The sequence below is a fragment of the Pseudopipra pipra genome, chromosome 27 (assembly GCF_036250125.1).
Source record: "Pseudopipra pipra isolate bDixPip1 chromosome 27, bDixPip1.hap1, whole genome shotgun sequence".
In the NCBI taxonomy this organism is placed as follows: Eukaryota; Metazoa; Chordata; class Aves; order Passeriformes; family Pipridae; genus Pseudopipra; species Pseudopipra pipra.
Genome location: NC_087575.1, coordinates 2555946 through 2573968, shown reverse-complemented (window position 1 = coordinate 2573968; position 18023 = coordinate 2555946). Strand labels below are relative to the sequence as shown.

The window sequence follows — 18023 nt, the reverse complement described above, 5'->3', positions numbered from 1 at the left end:
CTGGAGACAGACTGGGAGGTGAGAGAAGGTATTTAGCTACTGCAGAGACTTCTGTGCCCTGAGACTCCACATGGTCTGGAGGATTCCCCTCCAGAGTAAGTCACAGCACACCAGTATCAGCAGCTGCAGGTAAAATAAACCAGTGATGCAAGTTCTGGATGGCTGCAGTTCAGGGCCTTGTCAGCATCCCCCAGCAGCACCCGCTGAAGCACTGTACCACCAACACTACCCTGGTTTTGGGAGAAAGGACTTTATTGTGTTACAGCCTGTACAACTCAATCCTTCTTTGCAGCAGCTTTTCTCATGGCTGCCAGGACGTTACTGAGTTCCTCCCGCTTCCTCTTGGCCCGGATGTGAGTGCCAACCTGTGGGGAGAAAGGGCAGTCAGTGTTCACCCAGCACAGACTGGGGCTGCTGCAGGTGTCACTGCAGACACTGCTCAAAACCAGGCAGAATGGTAAAGTCCTGGAAGCCTCCAGCCAGGGGGCTGCCATCACGTCTCAGTGGTACTTCTACACAGTTATTTGGGGCAAGGAAGAAGCTGCTTTCAGCTCTCACTGTTGCCCTCAAGGAATCCCATCTGAAGTCTCCTGGTTAATGGTACCCAACCTCCATTAGTGCTGTTCTCCTCCCACCAGACATGCAAACCATGTAAAAACAGCACGGCAAACCTGGATCCCAAGCTTGGGGCCCTTCTGGCTAGGTACCTTTGTGTCCATCTCCTGCTCTCCCACCCAAGCCAAGGACCATCCCCTTCACTCCTTCAGATTACACCAGAAACTTCCCAAACAACGGAAAAAATAATTGAGAAGCCAAGTATACCAAAGCAAGGGCAGAAAAACAGAAAGCTGACACAGCAGTTTTTGCCATCCTCGTTAGGAGGATGGACTGACCTACCCGCTTCTTGATGAACTTGAGAGCACGTTTGTCCTTGGACACTTTGAGCAGCTCCATCGCGCGGCGCTCGTAGGGCGCGAAGCCACAGACTTCCCTGATCATGTCCCGCACAAACTTGGTGTGTTTGGTCAGGCGCTGTGGGGAGGGAGGAGATACGTGGATCACAAGGAATGTATGTGCTGGTTTACCCTGGCGGGACTGCAAAGGGCTGAGACAAACTCTGGGCTCAGGCCCCAAAACCAGCCCCTGCTGCTGGATGTCCCATCTCCCAGGGGAGCTGATCCCTGGCAGGTACCGCGGAGCGTGTGAGCTTGGCCAGGTGTGCTGGTCTGTCCTCACTCCAGCCCCGAGACGGGGGGCTTCACACACTGGCAGCACCACCGTTTTTGGAAAAAGTGAGGTCGTGAGATCCCGAGGGTTTCCACTGCTACACACCTCGGACACCACAGCTACAGCCAGCACTGAATCAGAGCGTATGAAAGGCACAGATGCGTTAATGCCTCATAGCAACCCACGCACTCAGCGAACCTGGACAGCTCCGAGCCGTCATTACTGGGCAGTTTTGCGGGGGTCGTCTGTTGTCGTTACCAAGAGAAACAGAGTGGGAGAGGCTCCAGAAGCCCCTGAGCCTCCACTGCTCCCCGGCCCTCCCAGCCAAGCCCTGCCTGGCCCCTGTCACGGGCAGCGCGGGGGTTCCGAGCCCTCCCGCCTCCCCACGGAGAAGGCCCCGAATCGCGGCCCCGCTCCGGACACACGGACACACCCGCACCGGGAGCGGCGGGCCCGGGGCACCGCGGGCCGGCACAGCCCCGTACTCACCCCGCGGCGGCGGCACTGCCGGGGCTTGGACACGTTCTTGGTCACCTTGTAGCCCTTGTTGAGGCCCACGGCCATGGGGTAGCGGATGGCCATGGCTGCGGGGCGGCCCGGTGGGCGAGGATGGATTTGGATGAACTGGAACGGGACGCGAGCGCCGGGAGCCCCGGCAATGGCGCCCGACAGGAAGGAGCGAGCGCGCGCGGGGCGCCGGGACGGACACGGTTCCGGCCGCGGGCGGGGCCGAGAGGGCGGCGGTGTGAGGGGATGGGGGGGGTCATTGTGCGGTGTGAGGGGATGGGGGGTCCTTGTGCGGTGTGAGGGGATGGGGGGGTCACTGTGCGGTGTGAGGGGATTGGGGGGTCGTTGTGCGGTGTGAGGGAATTGGGAGGTCGCTGTGCGGTGTGAGGGGATGGGGGGGTCACTGTGCGGTGTGAGGGGATGGGGGGTCATTGGGATCCTTGTGCGGTGTGAGGGGATGGGGGGTCATTGTGCGGTGTGAGGGGATGGGGGGTCATTGTGAGGTGTGGGGGGGAGTAATTGTGCGGTGCTAGAGGATGGGGGATCATTGGGGTCCTTGTGCGGTGTGAGGGGATGGGGGGTCATTGGGGTTCTTGTGCGGTGTGAGGGGATGGAGATCATTGGGGTCCTTGTGCGGTGTGAGGGGATGGGGGGGGGTTGTTGTGCGGTGTGAGGGGATGGGGGGGTCACTGTGCGGTGTGAGGGAATTGGGGGGTTGCTGTGCAGTGTGAGGGGATTGGGGGGTCCTTGTGCGGTGTGAGGGGATGGGGGGGTCACTGTGCGGTGTGAGGGGATGGGGGGTCATTGGGATCCTTGTGCGGTGTGAGGGGATGGAGATCATTGGGGTCCTTGTGCAGTGTGAGGGGATGGGGATCACTGGGGTCCTTGTGCGATGTGAGGGGATGGAGGGTCATTGTGTGGTGTGAGGGGATGGTGGGTCATTGGGGTCCTTGTGCGGTGTGAGGGGATGGAGGGTCATCGGGGTCCTTGTGCGGTGTGAGGGGATGGAGGGTCATTGGGGGCCTTGTGCGGTGTGAGGGGATGGAGGGTCATTGTGCGGTGTGAGGGGATGGTGGGTCATTGGGGTCCTTGTGCGGTGTGAGGGGATGGAGGGTCATTGGGGGCCTTGTGCGGTGTGAGGGGACAGGGAGCGGGGGTCCGGCGGAGCTGCCCGTCCCTCAGGGCCGGGGGAGCTTCTCGGGCTCCCCGCGGGTCCCGGACCCCGCAGGGCCGCTCAGCCCCGCGCTCACGGACTTTCCCCCACCAATTAAAACTTTGGTGTCGCTTGGGTGGGGTCTGATGACGTTTGACAGACAAATCTAAAGGAACAAATTAAACAATTTCGTTGGAATAAAAGATATGGGACTCTTACCTCTGAAAGAGAACTGAAGTGAACACGCTCAACTGTTTTCTACTTTCAAAGACAATTCTGTTTAATTTGTCGAAATTGAAAACACCGAGTTGAAAGCATTAATTTAATTCAAAATTTGAAGATATTGGCTTTTTGAACAAATACAGGACCTTTACATCCTGCCGTAGAGCTCTCCCAGGGCAGCGCTCCCGGCGCACACACAGGGACCCGCTGGGCTCCACCACCCACGACACAAATTCCAGCGGTGAGGAACCAAGGAACCCTTGGGCGGTGGGACAGGTGTGGGCTCCGATGCTTTCCCCCACGAGAGGGCAGAGTATGGACAGGCATCCACAGCGTGGGGGTGACTGTCTTGGACAGAGGGAACCGCCCTTCGGAAATGCTTCCTTATGTCAAACATTAGCGAATGCTTTCCAAAAGTCAGCAAAAAAAATAAAAAAAAATTAGGAATGCCAAATTTATTGTTAATCTGCCCCTGTAAAATCAACAGGCGTTTGATATGATCTTTGCTAATGAGAACTATCGCACGGGGCAGCCAAGGGTTCCCCTGTGCACAAGCTCCTCGCAGGAGGAGCTGCCGCAGCCCCGGGCTGGAGAAGGAGGTGTCACCTCTCCTGTCACCTCTCCTGACACTGCCTGGAGCTGTCTTGGGGCTGCTCACTCAGCTCTGGGGGTGATGAAGAGGAGCCCGCACCTGCTCTGTCTCTGTGAGCACCACCAGGCACAAGCAGCCCTGAAATAAACACTCTGTGTCCAGAGGAGGAGGAGGAGGCAGCGGCTGCTTCCCTGCCTGGCCTGCGAGCACCAACCCCCAGCAGCGTCTGCAGTGGCATGGGGCTCTTCCCTCACGGGGCTCTTCCCTCACGGGGCTCTTCCCTCACACGCCCTGGCTGTTGCCACCTTCCCCTCAGGACACCACCTTCCTTCCCATTCAGTGCACAAACAGGTGGATCTACAGTTCCCAAACTCCCCTTGAGTTTTGAATTATCTGACCTCTCTGTGCTTCACTGGATGCCCTCCCCGACACCTGTTCCCCAAGACAAGGTTTCCTGCCTCATTGCCTGCACAAGTCCCTCATAGAAAATCCAGGTTTTCAGTTTCCAGAAGCTTTTGCCCCATTCCAACACGGGTACAATGCCTTCTCCCACATTCTCAGCATTTGCAAATGGTTTGCATCTTTGCTGAATTTCCCTCTTTCTTTGAATTCTGCATTAAATCCCCTCACTCTTTGGCTTATTACTTTCTCAGAGCCATTACAAGCAAAGACCCTACCAGGTGAGCCTGGCGGTGGGGGACAGTAAAAAGGGAGATAAGGTAGAGGAAACCACAGGATTGGGGCTGAATCTGAAGTCCCGGGCTGGGACAGACTGGCTCTGCTGAGATGGACATGGGGGCCCAGTGGGCAATAAACAGGCTGAACATCTGCAGCGTGTCCTGGCTGCATCAGCACCCTGGGCTGCATGGACAGACATGCACCTGGCAGGATCCAGGAAGGGATCACTCCCTTTACCTGGCACTCGTTAGGTCACGCTGTGTTCAGGCCTTGCAGTGCAAGAAAAACATCAATAAACTGGATCAAGTTCGTAGGAGAGCCATGAAGATGTCAGAGAATTTTCAATGGAGAAGAACAAGTACAAGAGCGACCCATCCCAACATCAAACAAGTACAGCAGGAGGCCAGACTGGCTGAGTGGAGAATTCTGCATCACTTTTAAATACAAAAATGAAGAAGATGGGGGGTGGAAGCAGCACTGAAGCTGCCAAGAGACATACACAGGCATTGCATGGACATGCAGGGACAGAACTGGAAAAGCCAGAGTTCAGCTTGACCTGGCTGAAGATCAAGGAAAGAAGGAAAAGTGCAGCATGTGAACACCTTGCCCTTCCCCAGCTGCTCCAGGTTTATAAAGAGAAAGCCGTTCTCTGCCACAAGACAGGTAAGGTTTATTTTAGTGTCTCTCCTCTTCTCCAAATACAGAATAAGCACAACCTATGCACTGCCTGACAGAGGCACAGGATGCACAGCTGAATGGTGGTGCCTGGAACCCCATTGTCTGCTGAACCTGAAGCTCATCTGGCTCACTGCAGAGCTCTGGGCCTCAAGGCAGGCAGATGTACCAGGTACAAACTGATTTCCACCTGTCCATTTGACCACACTCCTCTTTCAGCAAGGCCCCTGCCTGCTGCCATGGCCAAAAAGCCACACCCCCCTTCTGAGATCCACCACCTGCAAACCACGGAAAGGCAGAGCTCCTTTCCCTCCTGCTACAGGAGCCAGAATTCCCAGAGGGTCCCTGTCAAGCTGCTGTGTAACATCAGATGAAAGATGCTCTTGGGATATGCTCCCATGGCTGGCACAGCAGTGAGGGCCCTTTATCCAATGATTCCAAGTATGAACTCAATCATCTCCCCAGAAGGGAGGACAGGCAGGACAGTAGCCTGCTGCTGTCCAGCAGTGCTCCACCTTCCTGTCTTATCCCTCCCTGGCCAAGGCCTTGTAAGATGCAGGTGTTTGCATTTGCCAAGATCCAGATGTGTTTTTCTGCCAGATGTTTTCCAGCAAGCAGCACAGGTCACCCTGTGAGCCAGAAGCCCCAAGCAGGCTGGGCATCGAGAAAGCAAGCAGGAGACAGGCTCAGCCTCACACCTAAATCCAGGCTGCTTTAAATTCAGAGACTACTGTCTTACGTTAATTAACAAAAATATGCATAACAACCAGTGTGAAAGAACTCAGCACCGTTCCCAGAGGTGGCCAGAGGCCTCCCCTTTGAGCTGAGACTTTGTTGCTCTCCGTGTCTGGTTTCTTCTCGAAGTGCCCCTTCCCCAGTGTATCCTGCCTGTCCTGCTGGAGGCTTCTGGTCCTCAAACACCTGAAAGCCCCAGTCCTAAAAGGCTCAGGGCTGTGTGGTTCTGCACTGAGGTCTGCCCTGTGCTTCACGTGTCCATGCAGGGTGTTTCCCCAAGTGATGGAGCTTTGCTGTCTTCCAGGAAATAGTTACTCACAACAGGGGATGGAAATACCCCCGTGCACCACGACAGGACAGAGCTCTGAAAAGAGGATGTGGGGACAATGGAAGTGATAACATCTCTCTGCCAGCTAAGAAGTGGCTGTGGCTCTGTCATACAGAAAACATGTGATGATGAGCAAGGCCCCTCTTACACACAGGCTGTGCTGTCTTGGCCCTGCTTGGGCACTTGATGGTAGTTGCCACCAATGCTCCACTGTGCCCTTCTGAGGGGACGGGACAGAGCTGGAGAAGGGTCTGTCAGCCTCTGTTGGTGACATGCCAGAGGAGTCCCTGGTGTGTAATGGAACCATCCAAGGAGCAATCAGAGCCAAACTGAGGCTTCCTTGCTTAAGCTCCTTGAAAGGGAACTGAAGGTCACTGCGGAGTCCTCACTGCTGGAATGATCCTGCTGCCTTTGGGCACTTTGTCCCTCTCCCACACAGTGTTTGCCTCAGCACAGGGAACATGCTCAGCCCAGCCAGGCCAACCTCTGGCTGCCTTCTGCCACACAGCTACCCTGCTCCTCACTGACTCTCTTACACAGTTTTTAAGCCCTGCTTTAAGGCAATCAGAGATTCTAACCAGTGTCTTTGGTGGTGGTTTATTAGTTAGGTTCAAGCACAGTTTTAAACAAAACACTGCTCTGCACATCACAGGACAGTTTTCACTCTGGCCCTTGGGTCTTCCAGGTGAAGTAGTTTGAACCCGACTTTAAAGAAAATACCGTTCTTAGTTAAGTGAACTGGGATCCAGACAATACCCCCCAGATGACTTGCAAGACTTTTCCCAGCAAAATCAGAAACCAACAGCCTCTACCACCAAAGCCAAGAGAGAAAACAGCAGGCTAGATCCTCCTTCTACACTGCACAAGCAAGGGCACCAGCTGCTCCATTCAAGCCGTGGTCTCCCCTCTGGAGCAGCACGTGTGTATGGACACACAGACACACACACAGGATCCAGGAAACTGCCCTCCTGCAAGGGGAAAAGCAGCTGCCTCTGCAGCAGCTCCCTGATCACTGTGTGTAACACCCATGAACAGGGAAGGCTGCCTGTATTTCTGATGTTCTGTTTCGTGCAAAGGCTTCTTTTATAGCCCTGGTGCACTGCTAAAGCTGTCACCCATGCTGCTACAGATCAGCAACTGTTTCCGAGTCCAGCTGCTCCAGGAAAAACTGGAAAACAACCCTTGCCTGTTCCTTGGAGCCTCTGCTGAACGATGGTTTCTGAGCACCTGGCCTGTCCAACTGCCTCTGCCTGAGCAGAGGAACCATCTGCAGCTGTCAGTCCAGGCAGGCTGATCCCATCTGCTGAAGGAAGGCATTTAACCTTTCTGAGGCTGCACTGGGCCTTTACAACACTTTGATTTTACAGCCTGGGCTAAAAGCCTCACCACTGCTGCCATGCAATGCCTTAACTTCGTACTACAGTTATGGGTGCCTCAGCTTTGGCCTTCCATGTAAGTTGCTCATTACTTCCAAATGAAAAGGATATCCTTGGGTCAACAACCTCTGTTTCTGTCATTCAGAAGCAAATGTCCTGCCTTCTAACAGGGATCCACACAGAGGGGACCTCAGTTTCCCCTGCAGCTGCTGTACCAGGGCTCACACGGTGCAGTGGGACCATGGTGACACTGACCTCTCCCCCTTGCTGCTCCTGCTGGGGATGGAAAGGTTTCACCCTTACCAGGTGGGAAAGACCATTTATAGCCCCACAGATTTCCCTGAGAAACAGCCACTTTGGACAAATGCAAGTCCTGTTTGTGTTCCTGCTGCCTTTTACAAGGTGGCCAGTGCTTTGCAGTGGCTGGATGCCATGTAGATAGGAATGGCTTCCGTGGGGATGATGCCCTCAGTCCCTTGGTGGGCCAGTTGAGAGTCTGGCACTGCCAGGATGGGGAGCAGGCTGGATGGTATGGCTGGGGCAGCAAGGGGATGTTTCCCCTTTGGGCAGTGCCAGGAGGCTGGATGAGCTCCACCCAATTGTCACTGTGCCAGGGGGGTCTTGGGCTGTCCCAGCCATAAGGAGCTTCCAGAGAGAAGAAGGAGCCCAGACTGGCATCTCAGTGGAGCCTGTGGGGACCTCAGATGGAGGTTTGGAGCTGTCCCTCATTTCCAGCTCATTGTATGCTTGGCCCTCCACGGCTCTCCCTGACCTGCACATGCTGCTCTGGGCCCCAGGAAGGAGCTCCTCCAGGCCCAGGGTGCAGCTCTGGGCTGTGCATGAACAGGGCACAGGAGAAGGGGCTGCCAGCACGAGCCAGTGGGGGACCTGGCCATGAAGGGGGGGTAGGAGGGGAAGGTGGGGTGAGGTGCTCACTCTGCAGCACAGACAAGGACATGGGCAGCAGTCACAGCGAGCGAAGGGGACAATTGCTGTGAACCACTGTGCCCTGTGCAGGCAGGTGCTGCAGGGGAAGGGGGCACATCTGCAGAGGCAGAGTGCCTGTGAAGGATCCTGCCATCCTGGCACAAACTTTCCTGCAGCCCCAAGGTGACTCGTGCCCATTTACCTGAGCAGCCCCAGCGCTTCTGATAAGAGAAGCACACTGGCACTATCTGTGCTTGGACACTGCCTGCCCAGAGCAGGTCCCACTGAGCAATGGCACGTCCTGTACCCACCCCAAGGGAGCTCTGACCAGCCACGGTGGAGGCAAGAAGAGCTCCCCAGCACAGAGGCTCCCCTTCATTCTCCAGTGACACTGTTCCAGCTGTGTGTGAGCTGGTTCTCTGGGCTGTGCTCTCTGCCTGCACCATGTGCCACCAGGCAGCTACAAAGCATTTTTGCCTGACTGATCTCATGACACAGCATGTTTAGCAAAGGCTTAGAGCTCTAACATTTCCCACTCTGTGCTTGCATGGATAGATTACTTGCCCATGCTTTATCCTTGGAGGCTATGGACACCTGCAGAGTCTGGGCCATACCTGTGACCTGCTGCAGGGCAGGAAGTGACCACTGCTCACTCAGGTCTTCAGGCCAAAGTAGGCCAGAAAAGCAGCAAGAATGATGCAAGGGTTGAGGAAGATGAGGGAACTGCAAATGGGAGGTCCTTCTTAAAGTGAGTTTATTCAGAAGACACACCAACAGGCCAAGGTTGGCAGGGACAACCCTGCAAGACTCTTTCCTGGGAATGGAGTAATGCGAGTATCCACCTTCCAAGGAGGTGTCAGTCCTTCCTTGTATATATCCCAACAGCAGAGCCCTGTAGAAAGCAAATGTTGCTATTTCTTTTACATAAGAAGGTATTTTTGACAAGAACGAACAGGAAAATTGGTCAAGAATTGGTTGGTGTGGCCGGGGTGCTGCCTGTTGTTGACACCAAAGGAGAAATGTGCAGGGTGGGGAATTCAAGAGATTTGTGTAAAGACAGAGCAAAGGCAAAGGGCTCAGCAGTGACAGTGCCCATGGGTGGCCCTTACAAGTGTGGATTCTTCACACAGGATTTCCTCCTTCTGGGAGTCCTGGTTACAAAGTCAAAGACGTCCTGAGGTTGGCTGAGCACCTCTAGGCCCTACACTGGAAGGACTCCGAGCTCCTTGCCAGGTGTAGGGTGGAGGTATTTGAGGTGGTGAACACAGGTATTCTTCCTGCTGGCCTCAGGCCAGTCCTCCAGACCCAACCCCTGCCACTGGGTGGGGTGGCCACTGAACCAGAACCACCGAGTGACGGATCATCCAAATGTATTTGCTCAGCAGGGGTAGAGAGGGCAAGCAGTGATTTATGTTCTGCAACGTGCAGACGTGACAGGCTTGCACAGATCTGAGCTTCTGCCTCTCCAGACCAGTTCAGACCAGCACAATACTGGCACAAAAGAGAGGAGGCACAGTTCCAACCACTGGCACTCTGACTCCTGCAATGGAGGCCCATCCATGCGACATCCACCACGCACGTGGTGTTCCCCACATGGATGCATCACTGACTTAACTCCTTATTGCTTTTTGAATTAAATTGTCAGTAAAAGCTGACCATGCAACCCCCAAACAGCCTCTCTGCCTTTCTCCATCCTGAGGCCATTTAGGTGCCTGCAGTTTCCCAGCACTCGCTGACCTCCTGCTCCAAACATGTCACAAAAATGCAAACCCAGCAACAGCTGCATCACGGTTTATCAACTGCTTCTTTTTTATACAGCAAATACCAGATTAATCCCATTGGTTAAAGCTGAGTCTGGGTCTCACACATCAGAACGGTGTTTTCAGGTAGACCACTCTCCAAGACAACCACCAAATGGGTGCTGGACCTCAAGCAGGGATTAAGGGCACAGCCACGTGTGTCACAGGGGTTGCACACACATGCACTGGACTGGGATCATCTCCATTAATGGTGTAAACCCCCAGAGATGGAGAATGTCCTGAATCATTTCCTATGGGAGTATCATAGACCTGTCCACACTGCTGGGAGCAACAGAGGCAGACACTGTGCTGGCAAACTGAGGCAATCTTTCCTGATGTACTGAGGGAGAACTGGCCTGGTCTCCTTGGTGCACTGGAAGAACTGTCAGACAGTGAATCCACGTCACTTGTTAGTTCTCTGCGGATTGGGATGTTCAACGCTTTGAAACCAGCAATTATTTTTCTGGATTCCACGTGGTTATATGTAACTTTCTGCACTTGAAGAAGCTCAGAGGTTCAGTCAGAGCAGGCCCAGCCTTAAACTCCTGCACTTGGGCAGATTACCCACCGAGCAAGGACATCTCTTCAGCCCCCTGCACAATGGCCCCAGTCTTGGCAGGACACAGTTCTGCCAGTCTGTCACACCACACAACACAGGGCCAAGCTGCAGCTGCTTCTCCTTGTACATGCAAGATTTCTGCAGACACTGTAAACCAGATTAAATCCTCTAAAGCTATGCTATTCTCATACCCAGAACAGGGGTTTAGCAGTGCAGAGGAAGCCTGCAAATACCTCCATCAACCAAAAGCTTCTCATTTGCTGCAGCTCCTGCCCATTTACTCCATCCAAGCAAATCTCTTTTTTTGTGGCTGCCCAAAACATCTGATTCTTGCACCTGCCCACAGTGGTAGAGAAAGATGTGATGCTTCTGGCCTTCAAAATTCAGTACAGAGCACAGGCTGTACAGAGCACAGGAGAGTGGGGTAGGGCAGGGTCTCTCCTGACTGTACCAACTCAAGACAGCAAATGGCTTCCTGTTGTAGGTTCATGGTTAGTCAGGGCTGTTCCTCTTCTCAAGGACATACAGCTCCAAACAAGTGTTAACTGAGGCAGTGCTCCAGCACTTCACTCTTGTCACCAGCTGTGGACTGGAAAAATGTTTTCCAATGAGACAGATGCATTGACAGGTACCTAAAGGGGCTCCAAGAGACCTGGGGAGGGACTTTGCACAAGGACCTGGAGTGACAGGACAAGGGGGAATGGCTTCCCACTGCCAGAGGGCAGGGTTAGATGGGATACTGGGAAGAAATTCTCCCCTGAGAGGGTGGGGAGGCCCTGGCACAGGTTGCCCAGAGAAGCTGTGGCTGCCCCATCCCTGGAAGTGTCCAAGGCCAGGTTGGAGGGGACTTGGAGCAACCTGGGCTGGTGGAAGGTGTCCCTGCCCATGGCAGGGGTGGAATGAAATGAGATTTAAGGTCCCTTCCAACCCAAACCATTTTGGGATTCTATGATTCTGTGACATTAAAGCCAGATTCACAGAGCTACTCCATCAAGCTCAAGACATACAGACATTAACTGATTAATCTTCATGGTTATCTTAATTTTGTTGCAAGACCATCATAAAGCTTTAAGAATTATCCTTTGTAAAATACTTTGAGATCTTGGGCAGAGCATACTTTGGAGTTGCAGAAAGGATTCCTTTCATCTCCTTGATTAATCATGTAATATGTCCAAGAGAGACTGATCCCATGCACATACTTTCTTATCTCCCTAGGCTTGTCTTCTCCCCTCTCACATGGTTACTCAGTAAACTTCACGTTTGACAGAAGCTCTGGCTTAAAGAATCAGTGCTCCCATGCATGCAGCATTTCTGACATTACAGTGCACGATGCAATAAGTAGATATTTCTTTCAAAGGGGAGACAAAGGTTTCTGCTTTGACCTTTCTTCACTCAAAACTGAGCTCCCAACACACTGGGAGCTGGTTTGTTTGTTTGTTCAACAGCGTAATATTGAAATCATTCTCTCCAGCGAGACCATGAAAAAGGCTGAGCCAGCCTGGCCAGACACGAGGAACGGAACAGGTTACTGCAGCTGCTGGAGGAAAATATGTAAATAGCTCTATGGTGACTGGGCACCCAGCCAGCTGCAGTTGGGCTGCGGATTTGAAAATTAGGCGCCAAATGGTTGCTTTGAAAAAAACCCCGGATTTGTTGTCGTTAGTGCGGAGATCAGTGCCAGGTTTTATGTAACAGTGCAGGGGCGTGAGCGCTGCCTGCTCCCATCCCACAGCTCCACCGGCGCAGCGATGATCTCAGTGATTCTGGGAGCAGCGCTGGGATTGCTCCTGGCTGATAAAGCGTGCTTTGTGAACTCGGAGGAACCTCATTCAGAGCCAGCCCCCACCCTCCTCCACTGTGCTCTCCGAGCTGCCAAATGTCTAAAAGATTCGGGGCTTGCCTGTGCTACGAGGGAGCCCGAACTCCACGGAGCGCTGAGAACCGGGGGCTGCCCTGGCAGGCTGCAGGACACTTCTATCTTTGGACCGCTGAAAGTACAACTACAATAAAATCCAGCTCTGAAAGGCAAAACTCACAGTGTTAGAGACCACTGGCCCAATATTTCATTAAAGGTGATATGAATAATCCCTTCCTTGATTTAATTTTTCTGTTCACCGCTCTGAACAGCAGCTGCTCTGCGCTGGAACGCCCACGGCTCCGGCTCCAAAGGCTGCCCCAGCCTGACGGGGAGGAAACGGGGATGTTTTTCCTACCTGGCCAGCTCAGCTGTTTTCAGTGGTGCTTTCACAGCATTTCAGTGCCAAGAAATCTGTCTTCCTGTTACTTTGGAATAATTCCTGAACTCTGGGGAGCCAGTGAGGGTGAGACTCGGAGGTGATGCTCCCCCGAAGGCTGGTGGGTCACCCCCGACGCGTCCTCTGCGCCCCCCGGGGAAGGCTGCGAAGGAGCTGAACTGCAGGAAACCTCCGTGTCGCTCCCGTGTGACAGACGGGGCTGGTTTTAGCAGGTGCTATTATAAGCAAATCACTCTGAGGACAAATGACAAAGTGGAATTGTGAAAAGCTGGGGAGCCCTGAGTACTGAGCCCCCAGTGTCTTCCTTTGCCACTTTTCTGTTGAGATGGGGGGAATATATGAGATATATTTTGAAGTAAATTCTCATTTCTTTCGGTACAAGAGTCTAAAGGGCCACCACTCACCTTCCTGCCACAAAAGAGTGAACAATCCCAAGTACAGACTGGAATTCTCTCCATCCAGACCTGGTTAATACTTCCCCCAGTGTAATATAACTTGACTTCCGCCTTGATAAGGAGGTAAATGCTGTAGCAAAAGATTATTATTGTTCAAAGTTCCTGCAAAACATTATGTGCTGGAATCAGAGATAAATACACCCTCTACAGCATGGTGTCTTGTCTTGAAAAAAATCCTTGTCCTACACACAGTCTGCTGTTTTCTTTAACCCCACAACTGTGCACCTTGTTCCTCTTTGCTCTTTTTTACATCTCAGCAAACTTTGTTGTAGTGGATGAGGACGGTTTCATCCATGACTCATGGCATACTGTTCATTTTCTCTACTTGCTTTGGAGCTTTCTGCTCTGACATTGCTGGAAGCAACTTTATTCAATGAAAGATGAAATTCTGGAGAACTCTGTGGTGAGGTATGAGTGCTTCTTCCAGACTTGCAGTCATTGCTAGCAATTTTTTTGAGCAGTAATGCTGAGGCTAGTTTGAGTTCAGACTGATAAGAAAATGTTCTGAGGCAATCCTTGCCCCTTCCTGAAATTAATGACAATATCTGAGACAATCAATTAAACATTGTCTGGCTGTTCTGAGTGAGGGGAGGAACACGAGGGGAGAGTTAGACAGCTACAGAAAAGACAGAAATAATCCTGCTATTAAAGACATACAAATATAAAATGTAGAATGAGAAGGGGGAGGACATGGCAGCAGCTGCTGATAAACCAAAGCAGCTGAGGTAAGAACTAGCAGTGGAAATCCTGTATCCCCAGATCTGTGAAAGTGTCATTATGAAATCCCAGAGTCATTATGAAATCCCAGATAGCATCAGGAAACTAGTTACACCCAAATGTACAGGAAACTTGTCAACGAGTGAGAAGGTGCTCTGCATGAAAGGATGCACAAGGTTTTCCTTTGTCTTTTACATACTGGAACCAATTTCTTCATTTACCTGATGGGAGAAGCACTCCAGTGCTAGACAGAGCCTGTCCCTGATGTCTGTGTCTGACATCCCAAAAATTTATTCTTAACCTACCCAGGCAGTTAGATATGTTGCAAGTGCCTTTGAGCTAGAGCTTCAATACTGAGCCCAGGGATCTTCCAAGTTCCTGACTTTGGATCAGGGTGGGACCTGTACCTGCACCAGCCTCCTCCTCTGCTCCACTTTCCACAACAGGAAAATCTGGGAGAGTGGGTGAGGCAGGAGCCTCAGTGTGCCCTGAACAGGTTCCCAATCTGAATGCCCAGTAAAGCAGCCCCAGGGATTGCCACAGCCTTCTGCTCCCCCAGCCAGGTAGGGCTGACACTAAATTACTGTGTCTCGTGATAACAAATCCATTCCAACTGGTCAAAGCAGGAGGAGTTTATTGTAAATAAAATTGTTTTGGGCAGCAAAGAACTCTCGAGGGTTTTGATGAAAAACTAATTGCTAAATATTGAAAGATGAGTAACCACACTGACCCTGGTCCAATATTAAATCCCTGTCATAGGAGGCATCCAAGAGGACCAGTATTTGAACAGATGCCAATTCCACAACTAAAGCATGTGCTGCACTCCCTGGAAAACACAGCTGGTGAGTGGGCTCTCAGCTTTTGCACTTCCCTTTCTTCCCTGATGCTTCTTCTCCCCATCTCACCCTCAAAACATTCTCTTCTTTTTAGCAGAGATAGGAAAAGTGAACATACATGTTCAGGTAACAAGGAGGGGAAACTGGCATCAAGGATGAAAGTGTGCAAGTGTTCTGGTTACTGCTAAAGAAAGGGACTTTCTAGAAAGTATAGGAAAAAAATCAGGTATTATTATTGAGGCATATTTCAGGACGTATATTTTGGAAAAAAATATTTTACTTCAACACAGTAAAAAGCAGCACTATGAAAATACCCAGTAAAATTAGAAGGCAAAAAAATCCCCAAACAAACCCAAACCACACTAACTCTTGAAACATTCAAAGTTTCTAAGCCATTATCTACAAAATTATAGATATTTGTCTGTCAATTATTTTTGACAGACAAAACAATAGGGGAGCTTGGGCTAAACTTCATGAACAAAGGGGATTTACATCTGGATTACATTATCAATCAAAAATCGGCAAAAGGTTTAAAGAATTTCTAAAATATGACAGATGCACAGAGCATCCCATCAAATCACAAGAGAAGAAATGACCTAACCCAAAAATGCTTATACAGAGGCTTGCTTTCAGCATTCCTAAAATATTTTTTTCTGGCTCAACACAACCAAAGTTAATAGCTGGTCTTCCACGAATTTGTTGGTGTTGGAAATCGAATACTAAAGACGGGAAAAGTTCACTCTGAGTGCATGGCTTGATGCTCAGAGGCATTTTTTTGTCGTTGTTGTTTGCCCGGGGGAAGACGGCGCTGCTAAGAGACGATCCGGGCTGGCGGGGGCAGGAGCTGGGGCAGGGACAGGAGCTGGGGCAGGGACAGGGGCTGGGCCTGGAGCCGGCCCAGCAGCAGTTACAGTTCGGAGACAGGCGCCAAAATTCAAACCACGCACTGTACTCACTGCAAATCCTGCAAACCCCGAGCGCGGCTCAACAAAGGGCAGCGGGCGGATGGGGCAGGATCCGAGCTCCCCGCCAGCAGCGGCCACAGCACCCTGGGATTTGTAGTCTCTTGTCGCCGCTTCCTTTTCCAGATGAATTCAAGCCAAAAGCGGCTCGAGTTCTGTCGGAAAGCTGAGTTTCACACCAAGGTGCACATCAGACCCCTGCCAGCAGAGCCCCTGGCGCAGGGAGGTTGTGGAAATGCCTTCAGAAAGGGCAGGGTCTCTGCCCAAAATGTTACGACCCGTCCCAGAAAAAGGGGAGGAGGGTAACCCAGGTTCTTATCAATAATTCCCTTGGGGTGGATTAGAGTGAAACGACACTGAATAATCGGTGTCTGAAAACATATATTGGTAAGGTTTATTTTAACAATTCTGTATCTACAGGTATGCTAAGCATTTTGGGTGTTGTCATGTAACAATGTGACATAGAGATAACTTTTAGGGGGGGAGAAAATGCATAGGGGAGAGAAAGACAGGATAAGAGTAAGGGAGAGTAAGGAAAAAGAAAAGATGAGAGTGAGAAAGAAATGTATACAGCCACCGCCCACTGGATCCAGTGATGCAGCTTGGCAATCTTGAAAGCGATGGTCTCGATTCGCAGGCGGTGGGGGAGAAGGAAAACCCAAAATCTCGCTTCCATTTCAGCTCTCCCTCATAAACTCCCTCCGGGTAACCCACTGACACCCCCGGCTCCACAGGCTGGGCTGGGAACCCCTGCCCTCGGTCTCGGAAGGTGAAGGGGCAGTGCCATCCCCAGACAGGTGGGACAGGCGCTCTGCTGTATGCAGGGGAGCCAGGACAACTCTTTTTGTACTGGATACACATTTTGAGACAAATGCATTCAGGTGAAAAACCTGTGATTTACCCTAAAGATAGGCAGTGATTGCAAGAGAGACTTACAGCTATTCGACAACAAGGGTATTGAGCATCCAGAATTCCTGGATTTATTCAGGTTTTTTTCAGTTTGAGGTGTACTTGTTATTAGAACCTCAAATCCTCTAACAAGAGCATCGTTTTAGTTCTGTTTTGAGGACAAACACCTACTTTTTCACCCTGGCTTCCTAAGTTTCTTTTCACGTGGTGTGCAGTATTTTCTTGCTGTCTTTCTTGTTTCTCTATCCAGACCTGTCCTCTCACCTTTGCATCACGCTCATTTTACTTTTTCTCTTTGCTCTCCACATGGACGAGTCTGTTTTTAGTACCTCTCAGGCAGAAAAATCTCCCTTTTCTCAGCCCTCCCTGGTAGCTAAAAGGCCCAAGAGCAGGAAGAGCTTTGGGAATGGTAATCCAGTTTCTACCAGTTAACGTGCAAGAACTGACAGAATTTGGGGTCTTGGGGAAAAATACTACTCCAAATCTTCAGGAAGGGAAAACTTCTCAGTGGGTTTTAACGTGTACAGAGTTTGGCTGCATTCCCTGGGACTGCAAAAGGATTTCAGGGGAGCTTCCTTCTGGAACGACCGGAGCGGGAGGCACTGCACCCTCTCAGAAAAACTTAGGAAGAAGTTACTGAATTCTTGAAACCGACGGATCAGCTCTCCTAAAAACTCGCCCTTGGGAAATGCTGATCCGTGTTTTCTCCAGGACTCTCCACACCCGATTTCAGCACACAGCCGGTCGCTGACCTGTGCAGAGCCAACAGCAAAGCACGGCAAGCTCACACAGCCCACACGGGCCTGTGGACGATGTTTTAGGGAACTACCGTGAAAACACACAAACACAGCCTGTCAGGGAACCCGTCACCCCACAGGCCCGAGCCCCGCGGGCGGACCCGGGCACCGGCCCCAGCGGGAGCAGAGCCGGGCGAGGCTCAGTCCTGTCCTGTCAGTTGTCCCGGTCCCTCCCGGCATTGCCACCAAAACCTCTTCCCCTCAGGATCGGCCCCGCTCCCGGGTCTGTCCTTGAGGCAGGACCGGAGCCACCCCCGCCGCCGCCGAGCGGGCGCGAAATGGCGGGCGCGGCTGCGGCCCCGCCTGCGGCCCCG

The 18023-nt window shown here is 52.0% G+C and overlaps 1 protein-coding gene and 1 long non-coding RNA gene across 2 annotated transcripts; one reads left to right on the top strand and one right to left on the bottom strand.

The window, feature by feature from the left end:
* Positions 1 to 234: 234 nt before the first annotated feature.
* Positions 235 to 1924, bottom strand: RPL36 (ribosomal protein L36). Its single transcript, XM_064637707.1, has 3 exons — positions 1717 to 1924; positions 898 to 1032; positions 235 to 365 (listed from the first exon to the last, which is right to left on the bottom strand). Exons 1-3 carry the CDS (start codon positions 1807 to 1809, stop codon positions 276 to 278), a joined length of 318 nt encoding a protein of 105 aa, XP_064493777.1. The 5' UTR covers positions 1810 to 1924; the 3' UTR covers positions 235 to 275.
* A 739-nt stretch (positions 1925 to 2663) lies between these two features.
* LOC135403570 (uncharacterized) lies at positions 2664 to 14620 on the top strand. The gene is made up of 3 exons (XR_010425429.1): positions 2664 to 3350; positions 4355 to 5042; positions 12250 to 14620. It is a non-coding gene; the product is annotated as an uncharacterized LOC135403570 (long non-coding RNA).
* The last annotated feature ends 3403 nt before the right edge of the window (positions 14621 to 18023 follow it).

Excerpts from the sequence above, each read along its gene's own strand:
- RPL36 (XM_064637707.1), bottom strand. The coding sequence starts at position 1,809 with ATGGCCATCCGCTACCCCATGGCCGTGGGCCTCAACAAGGGCTACAAG. Across the intron at positions 1,033-1,716 it reads GGCAGTGCCGCCGCCGCGGG|CGCCTGACCAAACACACCAA; the intron begins GTGAGTACGGGG and ends CCCTCCCCACAG. Across the intron at positions 366-897 it reads TCAAGTTCATCAAGAAGCGG|GTTGGCACTCACATCCGGGC; the intron begins GTAGGTCAGTCC and ends TTCTCCCCACAG.